General features: G+C 39.5%; 1 protein-coding gene across 1 annotated transcript in view; it reads right to left on the bottom strand.

Annotated features, from left to right (window-relative positions):
* The window catches only part of LOC137391871 (dynein axonemal heavy chain 10-like), a 54,285-nt gene that overhangs the window by 15,544 nt on the left and 17,571 nt on the right, over window positions 1-21,170 (bottom strand). The window contains exons 23-49 of the mRNA XM_068078418.1: window positions 20,091-20,320; window positions 19,866-19,986; window positions 19,548-19,696; window positions 18,934-19,252; window positions 18,532-18,684; window positions 18,109-18,297; window positions 17,518-17,644; window positions 17,167-17,378; window positions 16,834-17,017; window positions 16,070-16,299; window positions 15,333-15,590; window positions 14,998-15,196; window positions 14,474-14,728; window positions 13,824-14,279; window positions 13,360-13,610; window positions 12,680-12,844; window positions 12,311-12,457; window positions 11,853-12,027; window positions 10,221-10,317; window positions 8,446-8,677; window positions 6,793-6,990; window positions 5,803-6,036; window positions 5,349-5,628; window positions 4,289-4,433; window positions 1,947-2,156; window positions 1,482-1,703; window positions 493-776 (exon numbers count right to left, since the gene is read on the bottom strand). Coding sequence (XP_067934519.1) covers window positions 493-776; window positions 1,482-1,703; window positions 1,947-2,156; window positions 4,289-4,433; window positions 5,349-5,628; window positions 5,803-6,036; window positions 6,793-6,990; window positions 8,446-8,677; window positions 10,221-10,317; window positions 11,853-12,027; window positions 12,311-12,457; window positions 12,680-12,844; window positions 13,360-13,610; window positions 13,824-14,279; window positions 14,474-14,728; window positions 14,998-15,196; window positions 15,333-15,590; window positions 16,070-16,299; window positions 16,834-17,017; window positions 17,167-17,378; window positions 17,518-17,644; window positions 18,109-18,297; window positions 18,532-18,684; window positions 18,934-19,252; window positions 19,548-19,696; window positions 19,866-19,986; window positions 20,091-20,320 — 5,722 coding nt within the window. The remainder of the gene's footprint in view (window positions 1-492; window positions 777-1,481; window positions 1,704-1,946; window positions 2,157-4,288; window positions 4,434-5,348; window positions 5,629-5,802; window positions 6,037-6,792; window positions 6,991-8,445; window positions 8,678-10,220; window positions 10,318-11,852; window positions 12,028-12,310; window positions 12,458-12,679; window positions 12,845-13,359; window positions 13,611-13,823; window positions 14,280-14,473; window positions 14,729-14,997; window positions 15,197-15,332; window positions 15,591-16,069; window positions 16,300-16,833; window positions 17,018-17,166; window positions 17,379-17,517; window positions 17,645-18,108; window positions 18,298-18,531; window positions 18,685-18,933; window positions 19,253-19,547; window positions 19,697-19,865; window positions 19,987-20,090; window positions 20,321-21,170) is intronic.

Consider the following 21,170-nt stretch of genomic DNA (forward strand, 5'->3'; position numbering starts at 1 on the left):
TTCGGAAACACAAAGAGAATTATCAGCAATGGTAAACTCAAGTTGGAACTAAAGTTCCTGTAACATTTAAAATCAAGCTTTGTCATAGAGACAAAGCAACAAGTGTCAACATGTAGCATTGCTGAGAGAGTACATGAGCCAATGAGAGAGGACATGAGCAACTGAGAAAGTAAATAAGCTACTGAGAGAAGACATGAGTCACTGAGAAAGTAAATAAGCTACTGAGAGAGGACATGAGCCACTGAGAGAGGACATGAGCCACTGAGAGAGGACATGAGCCACTGAGAGAGAGAACATGAGCCACTGAGATAGTACACGAGCCACTGAGAGAGAACATGTGTCACGGAGAGAGGACATGCACCATGGAAAAGGACATGAGCCACTGAGAGAGAACATGAGCCACTGAGAGAGAGAACATGTACCATGAGGAAGGACATGCACCATGGGAAAGGACATGTACCGCAAAGAGAGTAGATGCAGAAAAAAACTCACCCTTGATGTTCTTCTCCAGAATATTGTCAATAACTGGGTCAATATACTCATCGACATCTTTGAAGAGGAATGGGAAGCCATATTTAATGGCCATTTCAAGTTGTTTCAAGAAGTCTGGTTCATTGAAATTGGATATGCGAAGGTTATTGGGTTCCTCCTTCTTACGAATCCAATTGATGGCCTGCTGCTGTGGGTCAATACATAGAGGGAACCTGCTTGCATTGGTCGTCAGAATACCATTTTGGACAGAGAGCTCATCTGGAGGTAACCCTTCAGATGTCCATCTATAAGAGAACATGGTGGGTCAAACTAATGCAACAGTCATGATTGAAGACTGAAGTAGACTTCAACAGTTCAAGGTTGAAGAAATATCAACAGGGACAACCATACTAAGTACTTGGAGAATGAGACATATAACTCTAGAATAGATGCTGTGGATCAACAGGAACAACCATACTAAGTACTTGTAGAATGAGACATATAACTCTAGAATAGATGCTGTGGATCAGCAGGGACAACCCTACCAAGTACTTGTAGAATGAGACATATAACTCTAGAATAGATGCTGTGGATCAGCGAGGACAACCATACTAAGTACTTGGAGAATGAGACATAATTATAACTCTATAATAGATGCTGTGGATCAACAGGGACAACCATACTAAGTACTTGGAGAATGAGACATATAACTCTAGAATAGATGCTGTGGATCAGCGAGGACAACCATACTAAGTACTTGGAGAATGAGACATAATTATAACTCTATAATAGATGCTGTGGATCAACAGGGACAACCACACTAAGTACTTGGAGAATGAGACATATAACTCTAGAATAGATGCTGTGGATCAGCAGGGACAACCATACTAAGTACTTGGAGAATGAGACATATAACTCTAGAATAGATGCTGTGGATCAGCAGGGACAACCATACTAAGTACTTGGAGAATGAGACATATAACTCTAGAATAGATGCTGTGGATTCTCACCTGCTTACTTCCACATCGTTTGTGAGCAAGTCCTCCAGTTTGTACGGATCACTGCATGGAATGTCTTTGTCCACTATGTTCTTAAGCCACTCAGTGTAGATGAGGCTATGGCGAAACTCCCAGGAGAAGGCTCCGACATAGCAGAGGAAGCCAGCCCCGATCAGACAGTCTCCAACCAGCTTTACCCTGTAGCCTCGCAGTTTCTGTAAGTCGAGCTGCCATCTGCAATACATCACAATTGGTAATTATTTCCCCTAAACACATATGGGATAGGTTTTGATCTATTGTAACAACTATCAATAAGATAGTTTAACACAAAGTTACTTGGCTGTTTGTAAAATACTTCAAAAATACATGTTAAGATGAAAGCCTCTATCCATGTGATAGGAATTGTGTTACACGTGAATAAAATCAACTCGAGGTAAGTAAAACTCTGAATTTCAGAGTTGAAAGCAGACAACTTACCTGTCTCGCTCAGAGCCTAGACCACTGATGAGTTTGTCGGCCGCAATTAACCGACGCTCCATAATCTCCGCCTCTTCCTGCAGCTGCTGCTTCTCTGTCATAGCCTGCTCATATTTCCTACTCAGTTCAGCGAGCTCGGCCTCTAATCGGTTTACCTCAGCAGTAATCTTCTCTAGATCTCGTTTAGCCTGATTAAAGATTCTCTCGAGTCTGCAAACAATGACATTCGCCGTGACAACAGATTAATGAATGTCCTTCTAATGTAAACAAACCACCTTATGATAAACAGTCATGCATGTCCATTATACACATACATTATACATGTACATTATACATATAGGTTATACATGTACACGATACATATACATTATACATGTACATTATACATGTACATTATAAATGTACTTGTATAATGTACACGCATAATGTACATTATACAAGTATATTATACATGTACATTATACATGTACTTGTATAATGGACATGTATAATGCACATGTATAATGTACATTATACATGTACATTATACATGTACATGTATAATGCCCATGTATAATGTAAATTGTACAATATACATTGTACATGTATATTATACATGTATAATGCAAATGTATAATGTACATTATACAAGTATATTATACATGTACATTATACATGTACATTGTATAATGTACATGTATAATGTACATGTATAATGTACATGTATAATCTACATTGTTCATTATACATTGTACATGTATAATGTACAGTAAACATGTACATTATTATGATTATACGCTGTCTATAGCTGATTACATGAACAAATCAGCAGCAATTACAGTCATACCTCGACACACGAGTGCCCCAACATACGAGACAATCGAGATACGAGTAGAATTTGGAGCAAATTTCTTCTTAAGATACGAGTAATTCTTGAGATACGAACATATGAGCTGATTCTCAATGACCACTTTATAGCCAAGCTTGCGGAAGGCCGCTTTCGAGCACAGCATCACTCGGTCTTTCTCCTCGAATCAGTTTTAAAAAGGTTTTTAAAAAGTTGGCTACAAAGTTATAGTGAACGCGAGGTAAAAAGCGCCAAACCAAAAACAGGAGATCAAAAAATTAAGACCACAAAATTAAAGTGAGTTTAGTAGACGATCAAAACTTAGTTTTAAATGCGTGTTTAGTAAGTTAGGTAAGTAGCTGAATGCGTGTTTAGTAAGTTAGGTAAGTAGCTAAATGCGTGTTTAGTAAGTTAGGTAAGTAGCTGAATGTGTGTTTAGTAAGTTAGGTAAGTAGCTAAATGCGTGTTTAGTAAGTTAGGTAAGTAGCTAAATGCGTGTTTAGTAAGTTAGGTAAGTAGCTAAATGCGTGTTTAGTAAGTTAGGTAAGTAGCTGAATGCGTGTTTAGTAAGTTAGGTAAGTAGCTAAATGCGTGTTTAGTAAGTTAGGTAAGTAGCTGAATGCGTGTTTAGTAAGTTAGGTAAGTAGCTAAATGCGTGTTTAGTAAGTTAGGTAAGTAGCTGAATGCGTGTTTAGTAAGTTAGGTAAGTAGCTAAATGCGTGTTTAGTAAGTTAGGTAAGTAGCTAAATGCGTGTTTAGTAAGTTAGGTAAGTAGCTGAATGCGTGTTTAGTAAGTTAGGTAAGTAGCTAAATGCGTGTTTAGTAAGTTAGGTAAGTAGCTAAATGCGTGTTTAGTAAGTTAGGTAAGTAGCTGAATGCGTGTTTAGTAAGTTAGGTAAGTAGCTGAATGCGTGTTTAGTAAGTTAGGTAAGTAGCTGAATGTGTGTTTAGTAAGTTAGGTAAGTAGCTAAATGCGTGTTTAGTAAGTTAGGTAAGTAGCTGAATGCATGTTTAGTAAGTTAGGTAAGTAGCTAAATGCGTGTTTAGTAAGTTAGGTAAGTAGCTAAATGCGTGTTTTCATTTCAAAATTCATTTAGGTTAAATTCAAGTTTTCTGTTACGTCGTGCCACAAAAGTTTAGTATACCAAACGTGTTGCTGTCAAGTTTCTCTGAGATGTTAGCCACCACATCAGTCTTGAAAGTAAAAAATTACAGTAGTGTACATAGTAATGTTACATTTTATTGCAGGTTTTAACAACTAAATAGGTATTTGTTACTTTTTTAGCGTAGGTACTGAATTACAACAATTAAAAACACATTTTTCCACGGCAATATCCTGTTTTATGTGTTTTTTTCATTGTATGGTAACGGATTAATTTGTATTTAGTTATTGTATATAAAAGATAGTGTTTTGAGACACGAGTAAATTGACATACGAGCTCAGTCTCAGAACGCATTAAGCTTGTATGTCGAGGTATGGCTGTATAGCATAATAATTATATAAACATCAACAGACCGAGCCACTTTCTCTCTCTTTGGTTTGATCTCTCTGGCAACTGAACAGTAGCCCATTACAGCTTCAACAAACTTTAGCAACCCTGCTCCAGCCCGACTGACTTTTTTCATTTCATCTAGGTCCAACTCTCCGTCTCTCAAAAATCCTGAAAAGAGGGCAAGAGATATGAGCACACATTCTAATAATCCAATGTTTTATATAGTCATACTAGAATAGCTTGTACTATGATGTTATAAAATTATGCTGAGATAAAATTCTCTATTATGAATGTACACTTCAGCAAAGACCTTAGTTTTAAGTAGTTAGAACGTGTTAAAATAACTCCATTGGAATAAGATACGGTGATACCATGACAAGTAAAATAAAGTAAGACCTGCCAGTCAGACAAAAGTGATATAATTTTATGTGTCAAATAGACTAATACAATCAACTGACACATGTCAAATAAGCTGAACTGGTAAAATGTCATATGTCAAACACATAAGGTGATAAGTGCCACATGTCAAATACATAAGGTGATAAATGTCACATGTGAAACACATAAGGTGATAAATGTCACATGTCAAAAACATAAGGTGATAAATGTCACATGTGAAACACATAAGGTGATAAATGTCACATGTCAAAAACATAAGTTGATAAATGTCACATGTGAAAAACATAAGGTGATAAATGTCACATGTCAAAAGCAAGGCGATAAATGTTATATGTCAAAAACATAAGGTGATGAATGTCACATGCTGAATACATGAAGATGATAAAATGAGGCATGTGAATTTTCATAAGATTAGCTAATAATTAGATGGAATAGATGGTCTGAACAAAACTACCATGAGAGTTCCTTTAAAATTTTGGCTTTAATCTACTTACAAGCCAGCCATAGTAGCCCCTAATAGATTGTATGTCAGACTAGTATTGCTTGTGATACTCTGATTAGTTAGTGTTTACATAACTTCCAACCAGCTTTACATATGAACGGCAAAAAAGCAGACAAATCTCAAATGCACTAGCAATACTATGTTATAATCTCTATAGAAGCTGCTATAGAAGAAAAGTCTACCTTTAACGGTTGTCACTTGCTTCTGCGTGATTCCATCAACATCCATCTCAGTGAGAGACCTGAGGAAGTTTGCCTCAGCCATCATACCTTTGGCAGATTTCCAACTCACTTCCTTTATGCCCCTCATCACCACGATACACTCACAAACTGTCTGCACAGGCTTTGGTGGTTTGGCAAATGAACGGATCTCTGTGACGTCTCCTTTATCCAAATCATCCAAGGCTAGTCTGGCAGCTTCCAGAGCTGGCAACGCTTCAGCCAGTGAATCCTCTGCGTCTTTCTGCATAAGTAAAAGTGACTTGTTTTTTTAGATGTCTTCCATACTCTGCATTAACATTTCAACTGAATAGTCATATGTGAGATTACATTTAGGTATAAAGGAACTGAACACTGCTATCAACAGAACGTCAGATAGTATACGCTGTTCATACTAGTGATGGTTGCAGCTTGTTACCTTCTCTATCTGAATAATCTTTGACTGCTCTTCTATCTCAGTTCCTTTAGCCACAGCCAACTCTTTCTTCTCAGTTGCAGTCTTAGAGCCCTCTGCAATCGTCTCCAGCATGGCCTCACAAGCTGCTGTTTTCTCTGTGACTGCAACCTTTTGCACTGCCAGCTTCTTGTTCAACTCATCCAGCTGAACCTGAGCCTCAGCTATTTTGGTCAAACCTCCATCCAGACGGTTGCACTGAACGACACAGATGGTTGCACTGAGCCACACAGATGGTTGCACTGAACGACACAGATAGTTGCACTGAGCCACACAGATGGTTGCACTAAACGACACAGATGGTTGCACTGAACTACACAGACGGTTGCACTGAACTACACAGGCAATTAGACTAAATGACACAGATAGTTGTACTGAATGATACAGATAGTTGCACTGAATGATACAGATAGTTGCACTGAATGACACAGACAGTTGTACTGAATGACACAAATAGTTGCACTGAACGACACAAATAGTTACATTGAAGGACACAGATAGTTGCACTGAATGACAAAGATATTTGCACTAAATGACACAGATAGTTGCACTGAATGACAAAGATAGTTGCACTGAATGATACAGGCAAATGCACTAGATGTTACACATAAAGAGATGCATTGGTAACTTTATTTGACTTACTGACAGGGAATATGAATACATGTTCGTACTAATACATAAAGAAGGTACAATTTCATACTGGCAGGTGCAAGTACCTGCCAGTATGAATTGTACCTGTATGCTATTATATCTTAACATATGAAATACACAATCACAATTCTTAGATTCACAGGTGTGCACTGAATACCTTTGCATTATGGTGAGAACAAAGCCTTAGTTTTGCACATATACTATTGCAGCAGTAGCATTAGACGATGGAAAGTTTTAATAGATAATAGGAAAACAGCAGTGTCTTCAGTAATTACAATTAATATTTTAACACAAATAACACACCTGGTTCTGAACATAATTATCTTTTTCCTTGAGCAGTTTAGTGTAGACGTTAATGAAGTCGAGGTAGTTTTTGGGAGTTACAAAGTTTGCCCTTCGCAGCTTCTGCAGGAAAACTTTGCTATAGTCTCCCACTGATTGGTGTACCTTGACAATGTGCGCTATGATGGCATCTCGATGCTCATCCGGTATCAGAGGATCCTGCGTGGAAAATAATTGATATAGAAAACTGAAAAAGAGTCATAATTCTGATAATACAGTAAAAAAGATTTGAAGCGCAAAGTGCTTCAAATCTATTCCACTATATTATCTGAATTATATCTTTAAATACATGTAAAGAAGTAAAGAAAGAAGATTGGAGAGTTCAGCTTATCAGCTGTGAGGATTGGAGAGTTCAGCCTATCAGCTGCAATAATTGGAGAGTTCAGCCTATCAGCTGTGAGGACAGGTGTATCAGTAGAAGACAAGCAAACGTAATTATGGCAGCTTCTATGAAGAAACCAACCTCCAATTACGGACATGGAACTTCCAAATAAAAACATTTAACAGCGACTGAGACTCAAGAATAGTTGTTGAATGCTGACTAACCGCTGGATGAGTCAGACAATGTCAGCTAGACAGTGTCAGCTAGACAGTGTCAGCTAGACAATGTCAGCTAGACAGTGTCAGCTAGACAATGTCAGCTAGACAGTGTCAGCTAGACAATGTCAGCTAGACAATGTCAGCTAGACAATGTCAGCTAGACAGTGTCAGCTAGACAATGTCAGCTAGACAATGTCAGCTAGACAATGTCAGCTAGACAATGTCAGCTAGACAATGTCAGCTAGACAGTTCTGCAGTCAGCCAGTGAGTATAACAAATAAAGATCTCAGGGTTAAAAGAGAAAATCATATGAATTGTAAAAGCGTTTAGACTCGGAAGAAAATTATGAAGTGAAAAAGAAGAGAACTATCTTACCCGGTTGGTCTAAAGAAAAGACAAGAGGTTATGAATTCTAACTGCACTGAATGCACCTGGTATGAGTGCCTTTGAAGTTACAACATACACCACAGAAAGCTCTTTAGGTTTCTGTATGTAGTACAGGCTACAATAAATGACTAACGGGAACACAGTAGGTTCTGTAATGATGATGATATAATACCACTATCACTCATTCCACGATGCGGTTAATCCGCAGGTTTGCATCATCCGCCAAATGAAAACTGCACAAATCCACAAGTCAAACAAATTTTGTTATTCGCAAATTTTCACTGAATGTTTCATACTTTTAAAAAATAGGCAAGGAAATACCGCGCGAGCCATTCCATTTTAAAAATGTTCCACACTTCAGTCGCTTCTATTTCACAAGCGAGCTGGTAAGTGAGACAGGAGTGCGCCGCTATGACCTCTGACGTAGAATTCCTTATATTTTTTAATAAAGCAGCCGCATTAATTTGCAACAAGCAAACGTCCGTTAAAATACAGTAACTCAACGATGCACGATATTCTAAATTCGTATCATCAACACAATGGAAACAGCATATAACAGATCTATAGATCTATATGACTATATGACTATACAGATCTATATATCTATATGACTATACAGATCTATAGATGCTTCAACTGTATAAATGTTAGAGCAATCTGTATAAACAGAGCAATCACGAGCCATACCTCGGGTGAGATGAATGTACTAGCGACAGCAAAAAGAGCCTGGTCTGGCCACGGGAAGAACCAGTCTATGCTCGCGTTATTCACCATGCCTGGGAAGTTCCTGCATCTAGTGCGGAGGGTGTCCCCGACTGGAGACATGGCCATGACTATGTGAAGATTGTTTGAGCATTTCGCGACAAAATATTGCCAGATGCTCTCTTTGGCCGGTGCAGAACCAGCCTTGGTAGCCTCGCTCCTCATCTAGAGCAAAGAGTTATACATAGACTAGAAATTCCACTGTCATACAGCCCACGACCAAAGTGATATTGGAAAAAAGAAAGGGTACTGATGGTTGAGAAATGCAATATTAGCAGTCAAATGGCACTGCGGTGCAATAGGATAACTGCAATGGTAGCTGTAATGTACTGGGTGTGGGTGTTATTATATACAACAAACAGCAATAATGAAAGAAAAAATTATATGTTTATATCTCTCCTCCTGCAATAGGAGAAATGCAATATTGGCCAATATTAGAAAATGCACTGATATTATTTGAATAACCAATATTATTAATATAATAGTAATAATATAAAACCAATACACAATTTTGTTTACATTTCAAAACGTCATAGCTAACAATATCAAGAAGTGATAATTATATAGATTTTTAGAAAATCTATTTAAAAAAGTGTTTGGTCATGACAAACAGCAATAATGAAAGGAAAAGATTATATGTTTATATCTCTCCCCTGCAATAGGAGAAATTCAATATTAGAAGTAAAATGCACTGATATTATTAGAATAACCAATATTATTAATATAGTAATACAGTAATAATAGAAAACCAATGAAAAATTTTGTTTACATTTCAAAATGTCATAGCTAACAATATCAAGAAGTATCAAGGAGAATATCCAAACTTATAATTAAATATCGTAATCTCATAAAAATTGTTAGAAAAAAATATCATCGTCATTTCCTTTACTTACACTGCGTTGGACATCAGTTAGAATACCAAAGTACTCAAATGTGTCTGAAATGTCAGTTAATTTGAAATCGGCAAAAATTAAACAATTTCAGTACTCCTACGTTAATTACCGAAACCTTCGGCAATTCGACAATGCTATAGACTGGTGAAAAGTGCACGTTATTTTTTTGTGAATTACGCACGACTTAATCGTTCTTTTCTTTGTCGCTCGGCATTTCAATTTCCGGTCTTAACTTTTATAAAAGTGAGGCTTACCAAGTTTTAATAACGATTTTCGTCCAAATAAATCTGTCTATTTGTGTATAATCCAATCAGATGGGTAAGTTTTAAGATAATAACGACGGTTTACAAAGACTTGGTAACATATTTAAATAGGTTTGTATGTGTTTTGTATCGTTATTATATTTTAACGACTCTACAAAACGATGGTTAAATTTGTTGATGAAATTTTGATACAAGGGTTCGTCTCATCGTTGATGAATAATTTTCGGGAGTTGTGTGCACATGTGCATTTATCATAAATCTCCCAACCAATCGCTTCGCTCTGTTTGGTCGTCGGATTAAATGTGTGTCTGACTCATCATCTTCTCTGATGGCACTTTTTTATCTCAAGTGTCCCAATCTGTTTAGATGATGCAACCCTTGATATAAAATCATTGGTATTAAAAATATAACACGCGGAGTGCTTTCGCTATCACCTATAAGTAACAACATCTGTTCAATTTTAACCAGTTTTAAGATTTCTTGACAGTAATGGGACAAAAAATCCTGTTGAATGTAAACTCGTAAAGCTAACACTTGCAAGCACTTCCTCACCTGTCCAACAATAGATTCTTTTTCATCGTCTGGGTAAAGAGCTGGCACCATGCCAGATGTAAGCATGTTGTTGATCAACTCCAAGAAACCTAAAGAATAACTTTTTATATTTTATGCTGGCTTTAAAAAACATAGACTACATTTTCTGAAAGGGAGTGAGAGAGAGAAAGAGGGAGAGAAAGAGAGAGGGAGAAAGAAAGAGAGAGACAGGTAGAGAGACAGGGAAGAGAGAAAGAGAGAAAGGGGGAGAAAAAGAAAGAGAGAGGGAGAGAAAGGAGAAGAGCGATAGAAAGAAGGAAAGGGGAAAAAGAGATGGAGAGAGAGAGATGGAGAGAGAAAGGGAGGAAGAGGGAGAGAAGGGGGAGAGAGAGAGAGGGAGAGAGATAGAGGGATAGGGAGAGAGAGATAGAGAGGGGAGAGAGAGAGCGGGGAGAGAGAGATAGGGTGAGAGAAGGAGTGGGAGAGAGAGGGGAGAGAGGGGGGGAGAGAGCGGGAGAGAGAGAGCGAAAGAGAGAGAGAGAGATAGCGGGAGAGAGAGGGGGGAGAGAGAGCGAAAGAGAGAGAGAGAGAGCGGGAGAGAGAGGGGAGAGAGAGGGGGGGGTAGAGAGAGGAGAGAGGGAGAGAGAGGGGGGGAGAGAGAGAGCGGAAGAGAGAGAGAGGGAGGAGAGAGAGAGAGAGGAGGAGAGAGAGATAGAGAGCGGGAGAGAGAGGGAGGAGAGAGAGCGGAAGAGAGAGAGAGAGGGGAGGAGAGAGAGAGAGGGGAGGAGAGAGAGAGAGATAGAGAGAGAGCGGAAGAGAGGGAGAGAGAGAGCAGAAGAGAGAGAGAGAGAGAGAGAGAGAGAGAGAGAGAGCGGGAGAAGAGAGAGAGAGAGGGAGGAGAGAGAGAGGGAGGGGAGAGAGAGAGAGAGAGGGAGAGAGAGAAGAATGATATAAGCATCATAGCAGTTTACTGAAGAAGCTGTTGCTACCAGAGAACATAGACCTAACTATCTATTTCTTATATGATACCAGCTCACTAGAAAACACAGGGAAGGAACCAAATCAACAGTAGTGAGCTGGACTACACTCACAGCACTACATGAAGTCATATATGCATAAATGGTAATATTTACTCATCACACCGATAGCCCTAATCTATGTACATGTAAGTATAATGGGTGATAGTGAAGGGACAAAATAAAGTGTGCATATTTTATGGCAGGCATGATACATTCTTTTCATAAACAAAAATCATAAATAGCTTCAGTCAGGGCCACATTCTAAAGTCCTTTTGTACAACAAAAAACTTACGCTGTTTGTCAAAAGTAGTGTATGGGTCTAACACAGAATAGCAATGTTACAGCACATATACAAGCAGAGGACGAAGTCTCACTGAAGATGTAGTACTGATGTGCTAAAAAAGGCAAAGTCAACACTATCTTTATAGTATAACCTCAACCATACAGCAGATGCTTGAAGTTCATACCTTTTGAGGCCGCTAATCTTCTGCAGGTATACATTGGTTTGTGTTCTTGCTGGCTTTTACCATTAGAAATGAAAGTATTTAGCTTGGAAAAGAGGCAATTTATAGAGGTTCCTGCCTTCATTTTATTCTTGTAGTCAAGACAGCCAGGCTATCACTCACCCTCTTCCGCTACGTGCTGGTCAGTAAACAGGAAGACAACCTTCTTGTTCTCGATACCGAGCTTGTTGTAGAGAATCTTAAGGTCATCTCTGAAGCTTGACTCATTGTACCCTCTGGAAAGAGTGATCTCAAACACCTCGGCGTCAGCAGTGAATGCTGCCAGTTTTGTCAACGACTGCAACACACGCATGTATTGTGTACCATTTAGCTCGCTGTGTAACAAGCTTTAATAGAGGAAGTGATCATGCTTTCCTAAGCTGCACGTAGGTAGTTTAGGTAAGAAGCGCTGCATAGAAAGATGCATACAAGGGGAAAAACTCACAGCCATCATCTTGCATTCAGTAGGGATTTGTTTGTTTGATAAGCAGAGAAACTTACCTGCTTGCCACTACCACCCACACCAGCCAGAGGAACTCACCTGCTTGCCACTGCCACCTACACCAACCATAGGAACTCACCTGCTTGCCACTGCCACCCACACCAACAAGCAATGCATGCCCTTGGTCCATCCGGATCACCCTGTGCACTCTAGTCAGATGCTCTAAAGCGTCATCAAAGAGAACGAGGTTCATCGGAGTGTTTCTGTCATTGTACTCACTCAATATCTAGGCAAGAAGAAAACATGCCATATGTATTTCTCTCATTTTATTCACTCAATATCTAGGCAGGAAGAAAACATGCCATAAGTGCATCAAGGAAACTTGTCTTCTCATAGCATTGAATAAACGTTCTCATATGACTTGTCTTCTCAATCCTACTAGTAAGAGGCGGGTGAGCTAAGTGCATGACCTTGAGTTGAACATCACTCCAAGGCAACACTAGCATACCTCAGTGAACAGAGCTTTGGCAGCATCATAGTCTTGAATATCTTCATAAAGCCTTGGCTCAGACTCTTCCAGGGCATTTCGGTAGTCACCAAATAAGACAGGCTCTTTCATTGCAAACTCACACTCTTTTGGATAGTTCTCATCCAGCAAAGCCTTGATCAGTCCCTGCGGAGTCAACAATAAAGAAAATGTAAAGCACAATCTATATACATGTATATATTTCTCAAAGTTGGCCATCGTTGTATATGTCCAGCTATAGCATTTGCAATCATGGATTAAAGAATTTGTATTGCAGAAGAGTTGATCTCGGAACCTGCCCTTTGCCATTCCGACGCTCTACTAAGTTAGCTGCACTAGCTTGATGAATCCGCAAGGACATAATTACTGAATATGTCACTATATTGGAGTAAATACTCTACCGCTTTAGGTCACGACGCAGGGCGATTGCTTAACATCACGAGAAGCTGGTAGCTACTATTAGTAAGCTTACTCAAATTAGCCACTGGCAATGTGCCAGGCTAATAGCAAGTGGCAGGCAACTCTCATTACTTCTCATTGTTTATAAGCTGATTTTTAATACTCAGGCAACGCTGGGTAGCACAGCTAGTAGACATACATGGTAATTGGAGCATCCTTTCCAGCAGAGCTAGGAACTAGCAAAAAGAAGCCTGCTGCTCTACCTGAATGTGCTGCTTGTCAGCAACGCTGATGAGTCGATCACAGATAACTCTCATCACTTCGTTGTACCAGAGTCGCACGAGTTGATCAGGTTTAGAAAACCTACTAGGAGTGCTCAGACAGAGGCCATTGTATATGCGGCTCAAATCTCTCAGGTTGAAGATGTAGTGGAACTTGCTGGGGGTGGGCGGCATATCCCTGACAATCTGCTTGTACAACTCCATGGTCATTCGGGTGATGAGGGTTGTCATGTCTACAAATAATCTTATTTTAAGAAACAACAAAAGACTTAGTTTGGGTTTCCCGAGCAGCTTTATAGAAACTATGGATGTATAATTAGAACATTGAGTACACTATCAGGCTTGGAGTGTAAATCTAATTGCGATCATAGGCAGTGTTATGTACAGCACCTTATTTCAGGCTATCTCATACTTCTCAAGAAGCAGCTTCTCTGACAGCAACTAACCTTGTAGCGCTTTCTCAAAGGGTTGCAAATGTCCTTTAAGAATGGAGGTGTAGATCAGGAAGAGTGACTCTTCTGAAGGGAATGTCATGTTAAAAACTGAGAAGAGGGACACAAATCTCGGGTCCGTATCATTTCTTCCTCCACCAGCTCGACCCATGGCAGCCAGGTAGCCGATGTCTTTAAGGTTCTTCCAGTTAAGGTCCTTGCCTCTGTCGTAGATGCCTCCCCTTTCTAGCAAAAGCTTGAGAAGAGCGATTGGTTGCTGTGTGCCGTAAGTGTCTACTTGCGGCATGTTCATGTCATCAACGAAGATGAGCAGACGCTTCCCCGGTGGTGGTCCGTATGTGTCCTTAGTTCGCTTCTCTACATTTGCCTCTAAATTACGCTGTACATCCATGGAAGTGGTTCTTGAAGAAAAGTTGACAAGCAACAACAGGTAGGCTTCTTTGTCTAGACCTAAAGTAACAGAATACAGAATATAGTCATTACACACTCGCAGTTATTGGTCTAAAGAATTGATTGCATCAGGGACATCAGCGTGCTGGGTCCTACGCACAGTCACACCTCCTGATGACCAATCTCTTAACATTTTGGTATACACAGCTTTATATAGGCCATTTTTAAAAGCTACTATGCTAAGTACGACTGACCTCTGAGGAAGTTCTGAGTCGTAGCTGATTTGCTAGTTCCTGTTTCACCAACAAGAAGAGCGGGTCTCTTAATGCGCACTTGATTTTCAACCAACCAGGTTGTTCTGACTGTGTCGACTGTAGGCACAAGTATCTCTGGAAACTTTCTATCCGGATCATGAATGTAGGCAGTCACCTTGTCTTTCCACGCAACCCACTCCAAGGTCTCAGTGTCCCAGAAGTACTCATACAGTGATGAATTACTAGGCATCTCACCTGTAGGCAATGTTTGGCTTACAAGAAACTAACCATGTAGAAATGAAAACTCTTGGCAGCAATAAAAGAAGCCTTTGTACCAGAAATGGTTGTACAAGATAGTGCCTGGTACTCTTCTAGTGTTCTATATACTAAGAAAAACTTAGCAGAACAGCGTGTAAGTTGTTTCAAGGCGGAATGGCAGGAAAACAAGCGATTATGTTGTCTCAGGATAGCGTAACGAATATCCATAAAACTAAAAGGAAAGCAATGCGATTGCATGCACCCACCTGGTCCTGCCCTCTTGCCTTCAATCTGGGTCAAGCCTGACATGTTACGAATGTAGTTATCAAACTTGACACGACCATCCTCAAGGAGGGCTGCCCCTGTCGACCAGTAGAGGCACTGGAGGAAAAGCGCATGTAGGTGCTCAAACTCTGCCTGCTCTTTGACCAGAAGGGCATTCAGCATGTTCGCCAGTTGTGTCACCTGCATAAATTCATAATAAACTCAGTTTTATCAAAATAGTAAGATTCTAACTAATAGAAAACCTCTTCAACAGTCACCTGTGACAAAAACAAGAGTAGTTGTCCTCCTACTTCTTGAGCAGTGTGTATGTACTCACAAGATTCAAGTTAGTCAGAGGTGTTATGGTCTTCATCTTCTCTCCCTGTTTGCCATCTACGAAGCCCTCTATGATCATGTCTATGCAAATAGGCACATACTTTTCATACAGCTGTCCTAACCACTCTTTCTCCTGCTTGCTGTTTCTCCCATTCAACCATTTCTTCCAAAATGGCTCATAGCCTAAATTTTTAGGGTCCACATAAACCATGCCACATCGGGAGACAGTAGCGGGCGAGGCATATTGTAAGTCAAACACCTACAGAACATGTAAGGATTGATGAGAAGCATCAAAGCTGTGCATATTAGTGCATATATGTAGTTGTATAATGTGTAGTTGTGTAATGTGTAGTTATATAATGTGTAGTTATCTAATGCGTAGTTATATAATGCGTAGTTATATAATGCGTAGTTATATAATGCGTAGTTATATAATGCGTAGTTATATAATGTGCAGTTATATAATGCGTAGTTATCTAATGTGCAGTTATATAATGCGTAGTTATCTAATGCGTAGTTATATAATGCGTAGTTATATAATGTGCAGTTATATAATGCGTAGTTATATAATGTGCAGTTATATAATGCGTAGTTATCTAATGCGTAGTTATATAATGCATAGTTAGATAAAGCGTAGTTATATAATGCGTAGTTATATAATGATAATATAATTATCTATGCAGACGTTACATATGTTTGTAACAGCAAAGCAGCAGACACTTGAGAAAAATTGATTACCTCAAACAACAGAGCACAATGCTTCTGCAGACGAATTCTCTCTCCATTGGCTAGCGTTAGCAAACGATTGTCATCCATAACAGAATTCATGTTCTCCACCCATAACGCATCAACATCTCCATCAAATACGATGTACTTTCTTTCATTCTTATCTGTCGGCTTGTTGATCTCACGGAAAATGTTAGACAGCAGACCATCTGTCCAGTCACGAGTGGCAGGATCCAAAATACCTAAAACAAGCCACTTCTTTTAAGCTACTAGGGAAGCCCATGAATGAGCCTTGCGTTACTACAGGCCAATATATGTTCATATCAAGCATACTGTATCAAGGTGACTACAGGTCAATGTATGCTCATACCGAGCATACTGTATCAAGGTGACTACAGGCCAATGTGTGTTCATACCGAGCATACTGTATCAAGGTGACTACAGGCCAATGTATGTTCACATCGAGCATACTGTACAAGGTGACTACAGGCCAATGTATGTTCATACCGAGCATACTGTATCAAGGTGACTACAGGCCAATGTGTGTTCACATCGAGCATACTGTACAAGGTGACTACAGGCCAATGTATGTTCATACCGAGCATACTGTATCAAGGTGACTACAGGTCAATGTGTGTTCATACCGAGCATACTGTATCAAGTTGACTATAGGTCAATGTATGTTCATATCAAGCATATTGTATCAAGGTAACTACAGGTCAGTGTATGTTCACACCGAGCATACTGTATCAAGCTGATACAAAAAAATTATGTACCATAAAGCTCAATGACGCTCCTATCTTTTGGATTGATAGTGAAAAGCTTTGTCTGGCAGCCGAGTTTAGTCTGAGACTGAGCGAGGGTGTTGATGACTACGGATTTGCCTCCTCCTGTAGGTCCGACTATCATAGTCGTGTGGCGCGTCATCATTGTCTCATAGAGCTGAACCACTTTGTCCACCTGTAAATAAATGCAATCATTTACCAATTCTTGAACAGATATGTGTTGCTCGATGAGCTGAGTTGCGCAGGAAACACATCAGGATCTATTATAATATCTGCTATAAATGACTTCTAAACATAAGCTACAAGCAAAACGATGAAGCAAACCTGATCAGGCAACTCCAAATATCCATTGTCTCTGAGCACTCCTTCAACAGCGTCATTAAAGTCAGGATAACGAACTCTGGGACAGTCGAGTCCTGGGAAAAGATCTTGGATGAGGCCGAGGAAGAGTGGCACATCCTCAAATACAAATTTGGGAAGGTTCATGTCTCTCAGGGCACGCATAAGCACGACATCCTCCGACAGGTCAGGTGAACCTACATTGTAGAGGTAGCTGATGTTCATCAGATCTGCACTGCTTGGTCACATGAGTGATCATGTGACACTCGGCGACTACCTGCACAAGTTCAGCTAGATGAGAAAGGTATTGAGCATAAGGTCATAACAACTACTTGCCTCTCTTCAGCTCGCCAGCCATAACAAGAACAGATTTGAGGGCTCTGAGGCCAAAGTCGTAGTGGTATTGCTTAGAGAGCTGTTCCTTGGCAAGCTTGTAGAGTACCGTCATCTTTTTAGCCAGCACCTGCATTGCATGCCAACATATTGCGATAACATACAGACATCAAGGCTTCCCTACTATAGGAACATAAATTAAGCTTTTCTTCTGTAGCATCTTTCAATTCCTCTTCATTTTTACAAAAACTGGGATAAGTGAAAACCAACTGGCAGAAACAGTGTGCAGACTGTGTCTACTGGTAGGCGGAGTTTAGCTCATTTCTGTTTGTTTCCTCAAGTTTGAGAGAAAAACTTTATGAAAGTGACGCTCCTCAGAAAGTGAAGTCTCAGACATAAAAAATACAAATATAAACCTGAAAACTTTCTTCTGCAAACTTCACACACACCATGCAAACCTTCCTTACCAACTGGTAGAAAAGTTGTGAGATGGGCATGGCCGACAATGTACCACGCTGATTGTTAAAGCTATGTTCACACAAAATATGCACCATACTGTAGCGCAACAAACTGAAAGAGAAGAGAAATGCGCACCTTAGCCAAAAGGAATCCTTCAGAGAACAACATAATCTCACAGATCTGCTGAAGGTCAGGGACAATTACGACGACAGGTCTAAATAGAGCCTTCACTGATTCAGGCAGCTCTGTACGACCAGCATAGCCTGGGTTCATTGTGATAAATATACCCATACGACCATCAATGGCTATCTCTTGGCCTTCAAACTATAAATACAGATCAAAATGTTTTGACAACACACATTACAGAAGTCTTTGTAAATTACATACTTAAACATTACATGCATTTAAACATTGTATGATAGTTCTGGCAACTTGCAAGACAGGCAAGTGCCCTGTATAGCGCGTATCACTGGCAGCAGGTCATCCCAGTAATGAATCAAATGGTAGCAAAGCTAAGACAATGGTCGAAAGCTATAAAACATGTGACTGGCAACTTACATGGAATCTGGTGAGTTGCATTATGAGAGCCTGTCTAATGGTGCTGAGCTGGGTTGAGATGACAGAAAGGACACTCACGTCTATCCTGTTGAATTCGTCAAAACAGCCCCAGGCACCACACTGGCAGAGACCAGAGAAAATCTTTCCTACTGCCTACAAGTAGATATATATATTCGCTGTACCACTTTTTTATGCCGTTACCTGTATTTACGTTAGCCCATCCAAAATCTATCTCCACTTCATTGGTCTTCACAAAAAAGAAAAGCTCAAAAAACCGGATGAAGAATTCATATTGGTGACATAATCTAAAGTTATCAAAATTAGACACAAAACAAACAATAATTAAAGAAGCAGATGTGTAAAATGAGCATTCCAATATATTTTGTGTAGTCTCAGCTGTACCTTGTAGTCCATCCCTTCTCCGCAGTTAGTGACAACACAAAGCAATCCAAGAGCCTTCGCCAGATCTTTTGTAGTCTCAGTTTTGCCAGTACCGGCAGGGCCAGCAGGTGCCCCTCCTAACTGCATACTCAAGGCTTGAGTGAGTGTCAGATAAATTCTGTCAGTGAGTGGGGTAATGACGAGGCGGCCATTGAGGCCCATATATTCGTAGCCATAGCCGAATGTGCCCGTGCACTGCTTTACCATCAGTTCATCTGGCTCCTTCTCCCAGTAGAACCGCAATTGGCTCTCCCACTCAAACTCTCTCTCATTCAGGATACTGGTAGGAAGTAGAGTAAAGGCTGCAGTTAGCCACAATTATCATACAAGACTATCGGACACTCAGGGAACCAACCATTCATCTTGTCAGTTACTCGGATGCCCATCCACCTTTCTGTTTCAAATACTCCACAGTTACCAATAAAGATTTAGCTGACAAACTCACTGCTGCGCATCATCACTAGGTTTATACAGTCCTAAGGAGATTGGCAAACTAAGAGTGAGTGATACTAAAATTAAAGCAAGAATTAAGATGGGTAAACTCAGTGAAATGAAACTGTGAAGTTAAAATCTACCTGTCTCGAACAAATGAATCGATGATATCCCTTGCATGTACGTCTATGATGAGAACAGAGTTGAACTTAGATCTGTCATTCTTGCTCAAAGGAGATCTGACCTCAACCACAAGATCATCAATTTGCTTGTGCAGCTTCTTGGCATAGTCCTGTTATAGAGCAACAGCTAGTATTTGACTCACCGATTCATAAAGTTAAATTCATGGTGAACTTGAGTAGTAGAAGGTCCTGCTAGTAAAATGAGTGAATAATCTAATTACAATGCTCAATAACGCTCAGTTCAATGTTAAATCTGAAGATTATCTACAATACGCTCACCTTCATGGCAGTTTTTCCACCCTTCTTAGCCTTCTGGAACACATCCTCTACTTCCCATGTCCACCAGATTTGATTGCCAGCAAGAGCAACCATTCCCTGATAGAGTTTTATCCACTCCACCCTGTAAGCGAGGCGCAATGAGTTAGTATGGCTTACAGGTTGTAAGTAAATTTCAGAAACAAATTGAGGTGAATTGCAAATTAAAGAATGAGTTATCGGTCACACCTGGTTTTATTGTTAGCACCGTAGTAGAAAATAGCCTCCTTAGTTATGAGGCGATTCGTGCGCCTCATCTCATTCAACACTTCTGTCATCCAATCTTCAACTCTGCCCTCTGCAGCCACAGTTGTTCTGTACTCCATCTCTTCCTTCTCAGCGGATATCATGCCTAAAGCGGTCACCTCGTTGTTCGTCTGGTTTTTGGAGAACTTGAGAGCAGCAATATTGTCAAACATCTACAAGTTAGTATTCTCGCTTAGTAAAACATTCAACAGAGAATCTAATGCCTGGAAGGCTGGAGCTAGGTTAATAGCTACTGCTAGTGCCAGAAGTAGCTATGAAGCCTAAAGTGTCATACAGCAGGTTTCTTGGAAAGATATATAAAACAGTGAAGATACTGAATTACTATTTTTATGTAGATACATCAATAATCATCCTACCATGTAGATACATCCTATCTCATACTGAGATAGATACATAAAAGTATATAGAAATGAGCTTTTAATTATCAGATTGAATCTGCTAGCTGTTTTTTGATGACAAGGATCTAGATAATGACAAGAATCTAGATATTGACAAGGATCTAGATAGTGACAGGGATCTAGATAATGACAAAGATCTAGATAATGACAAGGATCTAGATAATGACAAAGATCTAGATAATGACAAGGATCTAGATAATGACAAGGATCTAGTTAATGACAAGTACATTTATGTATTTAGATAATGACAAAGATCTAGATAATGACAAGGATCTAGATAATGACAAGGATCTAGATAATGACAAAGATCTAGATAATGACAAGGATCTAGTTAATGACAAGTACATTTATGTATTTAGATAATGACAAAGATCTAGATAATGACAAGGATCTAGATAATGACAAGGATCTAGATAATGACAAGTACATTTATGTATTTAGATAATAACAAGAATCTAGATAATGACAAAGATCTAGATAAAGACAAGGATTTAGATAATAACAAGTACATTTATGTATTTAGATAATAACAAGAATCTAGATAATGACAAAGATCTAGATAAAGACAAGGATTTAGATAATGACAAGTACATTTATGTATTTA

Source organism: Watersipora subatra, chromosome 3, assembly GCF_963576615.1.
Source record: "Watersipora subatra chromosome 3, tzWatSuba1.1, whole genome shotgun sequence".
In the NCBI taxonomy this organism is placed as follows: Eukaryota; Metazoa; Bryozoa; class Gymnolaemata; order Cheilostomatida; family Watersiporidae; genus Watersipora; species Watersipora subatra.